Source organism: Embiotoca jacksoni, unplaced genomic scaffold, assembly GCF_022577435.1.
Source record: "Embiotoca jacksoni isolate LCO1_2020_lvr unplaced genomic scaffold, fEmbJac1.0.p SCAF_7, whole genome shotgun sequence".
In the NCBI taxonomy this organism is placed as follows: Eukaryota; Metazoa; Chordata; class Actinopteri; family Embiotocidae; genus Embiotoca; species Embiotoca jacksoni.
The window spans coordinates 17,654,735-17,668,364 of NW_027185425.1; the positions used below are offsets into that span (position 1 = coordinate 17,654,735).

Consider the following 13,630-nt stretch of genomic DNA (forward strand, 5'->3'; position numbering starts at 1 on the left):
GCGGGGCCAGAGGGGCGGGGCCAGAGGGGCGGGACGGAGTGCAGAGGAGAGTGAAGGGGCGAGAACTGAAAAATTTGTTCCCTCAATTTTTTTATCAAAGTGCACACTCTTCTCAAAGTCACCAAATTTAAAACAAAAATCAAATTTTCATTTAGAGCACAGACATTCGGTTGAGGTTGTATTTACAGATCTATAGCACGAGTAAAGTAGAAAGTTTTAGTTCACCTGTGTGGAAAGGTAAAATGATTACTATAACATATGCAAGGGAAATAGACAACTGAAGAATATATCTGAAAACATCTTCTATGTACATACAACCTAAAGAGTCACGAGTCAAAAGAGGCTGGAGAACACTGCTTTGATCTCATACAGTGTGTTCTACCTTATAGGGTTAGCACATGTTTTTTTTGTAGCTTGTAATTATCTTTTAAAGTTCAATATGATGGAGTAAAGTTCTCAATATTTCTTTCTGAGATGGAACGCAGAACATGCATAATCTAACCTGAAATGAAAATACTCAGGGTAAGTACAAGTACCTGAACATGGAAAAGTGGAAAAGAGGAAATGGTATGGTAAATTAGAGTAAATGTAATTGGTTGCTTTCCACTGCCGTTAGCTTTAAGCTTCCTGACTGAAGAGATGCCTTTTTTCAAAAAAACAACCACAATATCTGAAAGGATCAAATCAATAGATGATTTTCATATTATACTGCAACTGTTAACAGTCTGACAGACGACTTCTACATAATGTTCCGTGGACAGAGCAGTGGGAGGTAAATGGAAAACCAGCGGGAGGCCTTCAGATCAAAATCTCTTCAGAGACACTCCTGAAAATGGCAAAGTGGCAGCACAATTGTGATGTTCAATGGCAGACACTTATTTATTATCTGGGACGATTTGTTTTGTAATGAAATACTTGAGAAGATAAAACGAAAACTCTCCACATTTATATACTGAAGGAGCAGAAGGAGTAGATCAAGGTCAGGAGTGTGGTGCACATAACCTGAAATCATGAAGCAGTGATTCTATGGTGGGTATAATAATACTTATACTGAAGTCTGACCTGTCTGTACACAAACAGTCTGGCCTGTCTACTCCCTCTAAAATGTATAAGAGCACCATAGCATTTTACTGTAACACAGACAGAGTTGGTGGGGAAGTAAATTTCAGCTAAAATCACAAAAACTATTTTGACTTAAAAAGCACTTTCTGAAAAAGGATAAATCTCAATAAAACAGTCACCTGATAAACAAATGGCACTGATTTTCCTTATATAACCTGCATTCTGTCTATATGTATTGCCTTGGTTATCTGGCTTGAACCAGACATACCAGCTCCGACCCAAACTGAGCAGTTCTCCAGTGTCAGACGTGTCCTGTGGGACACTTCAGTGGGACCTTCCATGTTGCCTAGCAACGTTGTTCTTACGACTTAATCATTTGAACTCCAAGCATACGGTGCACACGACGTCTTATGTTGTGACCACGAGCTCGCGAGTCCCATTTGAATGTAGCGTATACATGCACTGAAGAGAGGCCACTGTGACAATGATGAAATAATAGTAAATGCTAAAACGTGGCATGAATGGACAAGGAAAAAAAAAAAAAAAAAAAAGCCTCAACACACTCACTCAGTAATACCAGTTACACTGAACGACCTACACATAGTTAATTAACATCAGCTAACATTAACCACCATCAGAGTACATAAGCAACAAGAAAAATGGCTGTTTTGAACCGAGCAAGCATTTGTTATATCACCTAGGCCTATAAATTCAGCTTCTGATGAGTATGGGTTAGCTTTTGATTTGTACTTGCTTCACTTTAAAGCATAATGGCATTGCTATACTACTGTACTTATACCATCACTACTCTATGCTAGGGTGAGTAGGGTGTGTGTTTCCAAGCTTTTCTGTTTTTCTAACACTTATATATCCTCCTCTGTGATTGTGACTAAATATGTTTTTTTTTTTTGTTCTATTATTGTAACAAAGATTAAATCATTGTACTCAGTAAAATAAAACTGTATTTCTAAATGCCATTTTTATGGAGACTTGTGAAGTTATCTTTTTTTAGCCAGTAACAGTAACAAGATGCTGGCAGGCTTGTTGATCTTAACAGCTCATTTCTGCACAGGAAAGATTATTTGGAGAGAGCAGAGTGATGAGCTGTTTGGCTCCGTCTGAAAAGATCCCTTTCCACCCCCTAATTCCCCTCAAATAATAACATTCCCCTCCCGTGGAGAAAGACCTATGAGTCACCAACGGTGTACCTCCACTCGTGGCCGAGGATGCGCCGGAGAAACGACGCTGACAGGAATCATAATTTGCCACTTTCCGGTGAAACGACAAGCTGAGCAAGTGAGAGCTGCTGAAGTAATTTACTGAAACACGGTGTGCTGATGGGCAAGTGTGTCTGTTAGGTAAAAAAAACAGGACAGAAAACTTTGAGTACGACTACTTCCGCGCTAAAAAAATTCAACAGAAATGTCTGGCGTTTTTCTGTTCCCGATAGAAAATGGTTTTAAACTCTTGTACGACACTAAAAACTAGAAAACCAGTTTAATGAAATTCTTTTAGCTGAACTGGCAGCTCCTTCAAGAAAAGTGACGAAGGTTTGTTGCAGCTTTCAGACACTGACAGCCCTGAAGCTAAAGAGGAAGAAAAAGGTAGAAAACCCAGTCATGACTGCATGATGTAATACATCAGTCAATTATTAAAGCACATATGCTGTAATACACACAGTACATGTTCAAATACAAATAAAGTTCCCCATCAATATATAATGAATGCGGTGCCTGAGTCAGTCATCTAACATTTAGTTTGTGACGATATGCAGTCCAATGTGATATTAAGAAAGAGTCCCTTTATATACAGCAGTTCTTAAAGGTTTGAGAACCTTTTAGATTTCTCTATAATTCTGCATAAATAAAGATCAAAGATCTTTGGATTTTCAAAAAAGTCCTAAAAGTAGATAAAAAGAATCTGTCAATAAGTCCAGCACATCAGCTAGGATGAATTATGTCCTATTCCTCTGAAAAGAACAGCTTCAACTCTGAGATGGAGGGTTTACTCATGAATTGCTCACTCTGGGTCCTTCAACAACATTTCTATTAGAGTAAGGTCAGGACTTTGACTTGGCCATTCCAAAACAATAACTTTATTTTATTTGACACATTCTTTGGTAGAACGACTTGTGTGATCAGGATCGTTGTCCCGCTATATGACTCACTTTCTCTTGAGATTCAGTTCACAGAAAGATCCTCTGACCTTTTCCTTCAGAATTCAGGGTTACATCAGCGATGCCAAGCAGTCCTGACCCAGATGCAGCAAAACAGGCCCCAAACCACGACACTACCACCACCACAGATAAGGATAATGTTCTTGTGACGGACTGCAGTGTTTTTTTCTTTTTCCAAACATAACTCTTCTCATTTGAACCAAAAAGTTCTATTTTGGTCTTATACATCCATCAAATCTTTTGCCTTAAGCCTTCTAGCTTGCCTATGTGATCTTTCACAAAGGTTCCCAGAGCAGCGGCTTTCTCCTTGCAACCCTGCTGTGCACACCTTGTTGTTCAGTGTTCTCCTGAAGATGAAGTAGTAATAGGAACAATATAATAGGGTTGATTCAGACCCATTAAAGATATGTTGACTGACCCAGATCCCAATCTGGATACACTTATAGATAATGTCAATAATCGAGCAAATACAGAAACTTGTTAGGAAACAAATTTGACCCTTTACATGACATTTGCCCCACACAGACCCACGTAATGAGTGGCTGGAAGGTGAGATGACAATATGTAAGCTTGAATTTTGCTTTGGGCAACCAGCAGCAGTAAAGTGTACCTACTGTGAAAACATGAAACAAGGAAGAGACAGACTTGGGAGATAGTTTCCTTTCAGTCACCACCGTCGGCGAAATCCAAAGAATATACACAGCATCTATCTGTAGGTAATGAGGGGGAACTTTCCACTCACCTCTGGCACTCGCTGGCGTGGAGAACCAGGTCCTGGTTGTTCTTGGCGCTGACAGTGAGCTCATGCTCGGTTGGGTTGAAGATGTCGAGCAGTAGATGACACTGGCGGGTGCTGTGGACACAGACACAACTGACTGTAGATGTTTAGAGTATACTTCTGTTTTGCACAGGCTCATACTGAGTCTTTTGCAACATATTAAAGTTTTCTTTAAACATAACAAAAAAAAAATTCCCACCACTTGCGTCCTATAGGCTGCCCAACACAACCTGTGCATAATGACTTGTTTGTGCATATGGGAGTTTATTCTTTATGCATGAGGTTACAATTACTTTCTAAAAATACACAGCCACAGCGAACGCACAAGATCAAGAGAAGACACAGTGTGAAGTACTCATCGGTCCTTGTCATAACATCAAAGGTGGTGGTGCTTTCATCAGGCCCGCAGGCCTCGCTGGAGCAGGTCACCTCCGCATCATCGCGGGCCTGCTTTTCTCATGCAGATCATAAGAGGGCCAATTTGTGATTTAAAACAAGACAGGAGAGATGGTGCTGGATTTTCAAAGAGTTAATTTTAACCCCCAAGTAAGTGGAGATTTTTTTTTTTTTCTCAGTAATGACAGATGAAAGGAATAGATATCTCAAAACAGAAACAGGGATCAGACTGCCCAGTGCAGCCAGTGTGGTGCTACATAGTTTGTGCACATGTGCAAGAAGAATGTGAACAAAACCATAAAGAAAACCAGTATTGTATAATTTTACAAGAAACATCCACATTTTATAATAGAGAGTTGAACATACAGCTTCCATATACAATATAAATTGATGAGCACAGATCAAATTAAATACAATAAAGTGTTTTAGTTCCTCATAATAAAGCTGCAATATTAGCTTTACTTTAGGTGAATAGGGTAAAACGTTTAGCTCACATATATCACCATGAAAAATCCCCAGTTGATTACTTCTATTTAGACTTTAAACTTTTTTCTTTTTGTTGCAAGTTTTCTGAAATGTTATGTGTTAATATACAAACTAAGTATTATCTACTGAAATATGTGCTATATATATATATATCGCCTATATGTATTGGAGTCAAAGGTTTTTAGAGAGGGTTTTGAATTTCTCTTTTTATTAGTCCATAAATCATTGTAATTTTACAATAAATATTTGAATGTTTTCTCAAAATGAAATATTTTTAAAAGCCATTTCAGCACTTACATTAACCAAACTTTCCTGTTTTATTCCCATCTACATTCTGAAGGTGTTTACAAAAGGGCTTGTTGATAAATCATACATAGTCTGATTTATATAACATTTTATATTGACAACCGTTTTGCGAATTCAGAGAAATCTTTAGATGCAAATAAACAAACTGTAGAAATTCTAAATATCTAAATGTGTATTTTGGACCTTTTCCTTCCACTAATTTTAAAGAAATGTTATGAAAGCAAAAAAAGACCGAAATCCCAAAATTGACCAATGCAATGAAACATTATGTTGTAGTGTTTCCCTTCAATAATTGTAGCATTTGTTGTTGACAACTACAACAATGGAGAGATTGTACTGCGGCTGAACTGGATTGCATTATACAGTACTGGTATTATGTGTAAAAATGAAAAGAATGATAATCATATACATTCATGGATACATACAGACGGTCTATAGACCGAAGTAATGAAGTAAGATGAAGTTAAGTGAAGGTGATGTATGTGAAGAAAAAAGGAGCAGCATTTGGTTGATAGAACAACCTGCCAACTGTTAAGCATGCAGGTGACAATATTTAGCTTTGGGGTTGCGTGGCAGCCAGTGGTAGATGAAACACTGCATAAAGTTCATGAAATAAAAAAGTGACGGTTTATTAAAATTGTAATAAAGCATCATATTTAGTGTGTTTGCTGCAGGGGTTGTATTTGTGTTTATTCTCTTCAGTAATCTTCAAAAATCGAGAATTTGATACAGTGGTAGTTCTTTTTCATTTTGACTTTGAAACACAACAGATGTAAGCAGAGCGATATATAGCACGCTCCACAGTAATTACATTAAATGGGATCAATCAGCAAAACCAAAGAACGGATGTAAGGTCACACTAACACCCCTCCCAGCTCGCCCTTTGCCTCTTAAATCTCAGGGTTAATGGAGGCTTTAGTTGAGCTCCCTAATAAACTGCCTTGGCAATTAAAGGAACATATTTCTAAGACCTACCCATGTTTCTTTAATTGTCTTGTTGTCTTTGTTGGCGGACATGATTAACAGGCTGAATGGGCTGAGGTGCTAATTTATAGGCCGGGGCGTTTAGCAGAGGTGATTAATCAGACCACCGGATTAAGAAACAGAGCCTTGTTGCTCATGTGCTAAGTACCCACGATAAAAAGAGGAAACAAGAGACAGCAGTAAAGACACAGACAACGTGGAGTTACACCTTTTGATAAGAATTTAGAGTTAAAAGACTTCAGCATGCAGCTGAAGTGATGCTGAGTGGTGGTGGACAACTTTATTCCAGAACTGTTGCGGGGACTGCAGCAGAAGGACGGTTGATGAAATCTGAGGATTAGGCTTTTGAACTAGCGGGAACTGAATCGTAAGACTGAATCATTTTGATAAGTATTCTGCGGAGCTACTACGCAGGGCACAGAGATCTAAGCTAAATAAATAATTCAAAACCGCCAAAGGGCCTTCAAACTATTTGTCTCCATTTCAGTCTGTGAATTTTCACATTCCTCTCAGAGAGGTGGCGAGGGAGCAAAATTATCCCCAGTGTTTCAAAGTGAACACATATCGAACCTGCTGCTTTGTTCATAGTGTACAAAGGAAATCATCCATCACTGAAATATCAATACTGCTACCTTATCCGCCTTTAATGAAGCTCAGAAGAACTCTTGTTCCGGAAAGGTGAAAATATGGCAGAGATGAATTTCATACTCCGACCAACATGTGTACCTGAATGCAGTATATGAAGAGACAATGTGTTTTAAAGAGACAGTCATGAACACAGCAGACCACTCCTGCAGCTGGTAGTGTGCTAAAGGTGAGGAAAAGCAAGTTAGTGAATGTCTTTCTGAGACTTCAAACAGATGAAGCCACCGGGTCAGTAATCTGATTTTATCAATTTGAAGACGGCCCTGTTTGAGCTGAGACTCTAAAACTGCCACATATGTGGGGAAAAGTTCTGAGACGGCTCCTGTTGCAGAACAGTGATGCACACGGAGCAGCGGGAAGCTGTCAGCCTTGTGATTATGTATTCCAAGTTAGGCTGCTTGATCAAAATCAACACGAGTTACACAAAATTACAGCAAAATTTGAGAGCGCACAAATTTGTATTTTTTTTATTTTTGGGAAAGAAAGAAGTTGCAGGGAGTCAAATCTGGTGAGTAGAGCTGTTGGCGAGTGACAATTGTGTTGTTGTGAGTGTTTTCAACGTGCTGTGAGTGTGGTGTTGTCATGTGGGAGAACCATTGCGACACAAACATTTATAGAATATTCTCAAACAGCTTCTAACTTAAGCTACAAATTACAAAGAGGCGTCCGAGCTTAAGAGTGATTTAGGAAAATTCTCAAAGCAACTCTGAGTGCTGTTGCCGCTGTTGTTAGGTGAGACGCATCCTTTTAAAAGGTGATTGGTTGATCAAAAAACAAGCAGTCTATGTAATGATAGCACTGAATGGACAGTAGCTGCGTGCAAATAAAACTTGTGAGCTCGTGGTCACAACATGGGAAGTCGTGTGCTCTGTAAGCTTGGCATTCAAGTGGTTAAATCGTAAAAACACTGTTGCTAGGCAACAGCCACATGGACGGCGTCTAGAATCCGTAACGGGGGACGGGACGGACATAATCCAGGAAATACAAAGGCATACGGAGATCTAATGAGGCCTTTGGGAAGAATAACATTTTCCTCAGATGTAGACTATTATCTAAGTTGTGAAAACAAAGTCTGCATGACTAAAATGACAATATATTAGCGCAACATCCAACGAAAAATGAATCTCCATGGCCTCTGCCACTTCTGTAAATGTCAGCAAACACGTCAAAACTCTTGAATTCGAGACTTATAGATAATATACGGTTCATATGGACTCGTGTCGTGTGCACGGTAAATACAACCCTAATTCAATGCAGCAAGTGACATCCAGTGGAAATGAAACGAACTGCATCCCATGCATGAGGCTGTGAAAGCGCTGTAGCTGTGTGATCACTCAGTTGATGGACAGACCCAAGTTAGCACTGCTGCACTGTCGCATTTTTTCAGTTGCCAAATATCTCAGTGCTGTGATCACTTTCATTTCTGGCGTTATTGCGTTAGTCCGTCATTTTGTTGAGTGGGAGATATTAACGTGTCTATATGAGATCCATCACAAACCTCATCCCTGCACAATCTAATCTGTTCAGTAACTCACTGTCCTTCAGCATTTGAAGATTATTTCTTCCACCTCTTTGTGCTTATGCCATTTTTCCCTCAGCTGAAAAAAATTATTTAAAGGTTCTTTAAAGTCCTCATCCCTGAATGTTTTTACCCTCAGGAGTTTTTACCTAAAGGCAAGAGGCTTTGTGAATAACTTTTATCTTTATCATCTTAATGAATTAAGGTCTAAATTATGTGGTGAAATTCTTAGAAAAATGCCATAATTCTTTGAATTTCATCACTAGGACTGTGCAATGAATACGGCCAATGGTCGTTTGTGCTGAATGTTTTCCCCAAGTGGTAACTAACAGTGCTGTCACCCGTTGGTTTGTGCACGGACGGTTTGAAGCCATCTTACTAGTTCTGAGCGGTTTGGAGCCAGTAGTGACCATATTTGGACGAGCTGGAGAGGATCTGATTCTGATGCCGACGATACTACGTCCCGCCCACCGATAGTTGTAAACTGACTGGACCACAGGCCTGTCAATCAAACAGACACGCCCGCAAAAACAGGTCTTTTTTTAAGCTTATTTTCTGATTAATGATGGGGTTGATTTTAGATGGACCGCCAGTAAACTAATAAGTAGGGACTTTAGCTAGCAAAACCAAAATAATAACAATAAATACAATATTATTGACTCCAAATTTTATGAGAAGTTCAGCAGGAGTCCATGGAGCCAGAGACTTTTTGGAGCCCGCCTCTAGTGGCACTCAGTGGTATTGCAGCTAAAGGCACTTCAGCATCGGCAGCATTTTTAAGACCGGAAAACACATCAATACTAAACAAACAGCTCTGGTCACAGTCTGATCAGCTTTGTTCCCACACAAACCATGAAAAAAAGTGAGAGTGACCGGACATTAGCTAGGACTGGTCGAGTAGTGGGCGGTAAAAATGGAACACACCATGTGCGGAACCAAAAATGCCAGGATCAATAGAGCTGGGCCCACACCTCGGTCGATTCTGCGAACCTCGATCAATAAGAGCTGATTTTGCAGCCTGACTCTGGCACAAAAACGTGACATATTCCCTGCACGGAAAATGTAACGGTCTTAATTAGCCTGGTTGGATTTAGAGTACTGCCAATGATGGGCTACTTTTAACTCCAGGAGCCAACAAGGGACAGCTGACTCTACTTTTATGTCTACTTCTCAAGATGTAGACGGTGAAGGGAAAATTAGCTTTCCAGCATGTGCACCATATGAAATACTGAAATAAAATAAAATCATTAATAATCACTCACTAAAGGGCCATTTTATCTGAAAACATGTTTTCATTTTTAAAGTGTATCTGCAGACAGTTGCTTTTAAAGGTTCTTTAATTTGTAGTTTCACTGTCTGAGATTCCCAAATCAATGGAAGTGATTGGAATTCTACTTTCAGCGCTTAAAGTATAGAAAAAAATGCAGTTTGAAAAACATTTCAAATCAGAAACAGTCTGATATCAAAGTTTTCAAAAGGTATTTTTCTTTGGTAGAAAGTGCCAGTGACATCTGTCAGATGGAAGCAGCAGAACAGTGGAGGGTGTCCTCCATGCAGGAGCTGCAAAGTGTTTGAATTACTCACAAAGCTGTAGATGATGCACAGTATGCACTATCATGCAAACACATCAGAGGATCAGTTCATTTCTCCCTGCAGAGCAATGCATTTTTCAGAGTTCTCTGTAAAGTATGGTTCACTGAGTACTTCACACATGACTGTTCTGTCCCTTTTTAACAGATCTGTCACCTCATACATGGCCCAACACCTGAAGATGGTACTCTGTGTGCCAAAAGGAAAGCGGCCAATTGAATTGTCTCATAAACATCACAAGAAAAATGCCAAAGAGGATGCAAATGGTAGGATGGAGGCAAACACATGTTCCTCATCTTATTGTAAAATCTTACTTTGTCCCATCAAAGATAAATAATCGTGTCCCGTAGGGTTATTTGGCTTGTTTCAAGGTAACTAGTTTTATTTTTCTGAGTAAGGCAGTGATTCCCAAACTGTGGTACGTGTACCATTGGTGGTATGCGGGACTCTGCCTGGTAGTATACATGAGCCTTGCTAAAGGCCTAACAACTGCACTCCTAAGACCAAAATATTGTAATTTTATTGCAATCTATTAAAGACAACAACTATTGTTTATTGTCTATTCATTATTTAAATATTTTAGAAATAAAATGTGCCTGTGCTTACCCATGTAGGGTGACGTCACATCCTGTCTGACATCGTATAACACTAAAGTTCGCTTCATACTGTCAGATTTTGACTCTTGCTTGACATAAGTACATTTTACAAGTTAACAGATTCATTTGTGTTGTTTCTAGTAGAGGAGTTTTTGTAGTGAGGACAGCAGTGGGACGTATAAAGAAGAGGGCAGATAAAAACTGCAGGAAGTGAGTCTATCTGGAAAGTCAGACAGCGAGCAAAACAGAGGAGGAGGTAAATGAGATACAGAGGTTACAACGCAATAATCCATCAGAGTAACCCTATAGAAATGCTTTCTATCTGAAACATTAACATTCATTACATGGTGAATGTAGTATATATTTTACGACACTATGCATCTAAAGTGGTGCCATGCTGTTGAGCGTGAGAGCGGTGGAAAAAAGAGCAAAGTGAAGAGATCGTGTGAGGGAAGAGACAATAAGATGGAGGGAATGAGAAGCTGACATGCAACTTTAAACAGTGAAGGAGAAGTAAGACGAGAAAGGCAAAAGCAGTGGAGGGAAAATTAAATAGATATGAAGGCAAAAAATATATATAAAAGACAGAATGAAGGAGTCTCAGAGAGCAAAGCAGAAGCTGAGGTTAGTAGGAGAAAGAGATCAGCTTTGGTGAACTCTGACATTTGAATTTGCACCTGCTGGCCGAGTAAAAACCGCCCGGACAGTGCTGACTTTCCAAAATAATGGCAGCTGTCTCATTAGCTGCATTGAAGATATTATCCTGCGCTAATGAGCAAGCTAGTTAGCTTGCCAGGTGGCAAAGGGTGCCTGACTGGGCACTGATGGTGGAGTACCAGAGGGAAGGCGAGACGAACAGGTAAGGAGACAGAAAGAAGACTCACAGAGGGACAAAAAGACGGGGACTTTTCTATTTGGGAAGCTTTATTTTCCTGAAGCGCAGTGAGTTTTTTGCTTTGCTTGTACCTGTTGCATTTCTTTAATGACTTGCCATGAATCCATTGACTGTATATAAAAGAGGGCGTAGCTTCCGGGGTCTGAAAAATGAGGCTGATGCAGAAGTACTTTAATCTGTAATATCACAGGGCCAGCAGAGGTCGGCTCCATAAAGCACCATAGACTCCCATTCAATTTCTCTCGTGAAATTCTAAGTCCACACACTTTCTCCACGAGTTATCGTGGTTTTGTGAGCTAAAGTTGCTCCTCATTCGTTCTCTGGGGAGTGTCTGTTTGATTGACAGGCCTATGGTGCAGTCAGGTTACAGCTCTTGGTGGGCGGAGCGTAGCGTCGCTGGGTTTCCAATCAGATCGAGTCACATTTCCTACTTGCTCCTCCCCCCAGCTCGTCCAAATATGGTCACGACCGGCGCCGAACCGCTCCGAACTAGCAAGATGGCGCCGGGTGGAATCACAACTCGAGGCTTCGTCACGGCTGTTCACAAACCAACGGGTGATGTCACTGTTTGTTTCATTTCTTTTTTTAGCATTTGACGTAGTCATTCGACAGCAGCAGTAGTTTTAGATGACAGGAAATAATAGTTCAGTGGAGTGTTGCAATTCATGGTCAGCATTTTAAGGCCTGAAGCAAACACACCCGAGTTCTCAGCTATTATTGTTGCATTAGTTGACATCACAAACATTTCATCACACTGTTTTTGCTTCATAAACAATGCAATGCAATAATAAACAGCAGCCCGTTTGTCTCGTTGGCACTTTTTTATTCATCTGTTTATGTACTGACAAGTTGATTTTAGTAATCCTTCTGTTCTTAGCCCCGTTTTTAACCCACTATTACCACTGACTTTGACTTTTAATAGTTGTTTCTTTCAAACCTAGATTTATATGTTGAGCTCCTGGATATGTGAATTTCGCAGAGGGGATGAATAAAGTATTTATCTATTTGTATAGCTATACATTTTTTTAAGCAGTAGAAGCATCCAACTACAGAGAGAAGAATACAGTTTTACTCTGATTTCAGCAGTGATGTCAGGAAAGCAGAATAAAGGGAGAGGAGGTGGACATGGTGGAGGAGTACAAATACCTGGCGTCTCCATCGACAACAGACTGAACTGGAAGACCAACATCAACGCTGTCTACAAGAAGGGGATGAGTCGACTCTTTTTCTTGAGGAAACTTCGATCCTTCAATGTGTGCAGCCAGATGTTGGAGATGTTCTACCATCTGTTGTGGCCAGTGAACTGTACTTCTAGTAGTCTGCTGGGGGAGCAGCGTTGGAGCCGGAGACACCAACAGACTTAACAAACTGGTTAAGAAGGCCGGCTCCATCATCGGCTACAAACTGGACAGTCGGGAAAAGGTGGTGGAGAGGAGGACGCTGAGGAAACTCTTATCCATATTGGATCATCCTGACCACCCTCTCCACCACCTGCTGCAGGGACAGAGGAGGACTTTCTCCAAAAGACTCCTCCAGCTCCGCTGTCACAAGGACAGATACAGGAGATAATTCCTGATACAGGAGATCATTCCTGATATAGGACATCATTCCTGATACAGGACATCATTCCTGATACAGGATATCATTCCTGATACAGGACATCATTCCTGCCGACCGCAATAAGACTGTACAATAACTCACCTCTGGCAAAATCCATCACACAACAATAACACTGTCGTCTGTGTTCTTGGTTGTTTGTATATAATATATATAGATATATACTGTACTGTATATACTGTGCATTTTATATTTTTACTGCTATTTTACTGCTATTTTATTGCTTTCCATTATTCTATTATTATCTTATTGCTTCCTGTATGCTGCTGTAGCGGAAAAAAATGTCCCCTCGGGGATTAATAAAGTAACTACCTAACCTAACCTAACCTAAAGATTAACATGGGATTTCACTGGCATCCGTCATGCACGACAAGCTGGCGTGTATACAGACCTCTCCTTCAGCTGATAAACCTTTTACACAACCATCTGAACGTAGGCTAACTGGACATCGTCAAATCCTGATTACACACATCGAATCCACCAGTTTCCTTATTAAAATGACTTGGGTTAACTTGAGTTAACTTCTAAATGATCTCCTCCTACAATATAATGAAGCAGCATTAGTTGCATCTTATAGTGA

At 40.0% G+C, this 13,630-nt stretch overlaps 1 protein-coding gene across 4 annotated transcripts in view; it reads right to left on the reverse strand.

The window, feature by feature from the left end:
- trappc9 (trafficking protein particle complex subunit 9) overlaps nt 1–13,630 on the reverse strand; it is a 231,486-nt gene that overhangs the window by 97,406 nt on the left and 120,450 nt on the right. For all 4 annotated transcript variants that reach the window (XM_069176536.1, XM_069176533.1, XM_069176535.1 and 1 more), the window contains one exon: nt 3,981–4,091. In XM_069176536.1, coding sequence (XP_069032637.1) covers nt 3,981–4,091 — 111 coding nt within the window. The remainder of the gene's footprint in view (nt 1–3,980; nt 4,092–13,630) is intronic.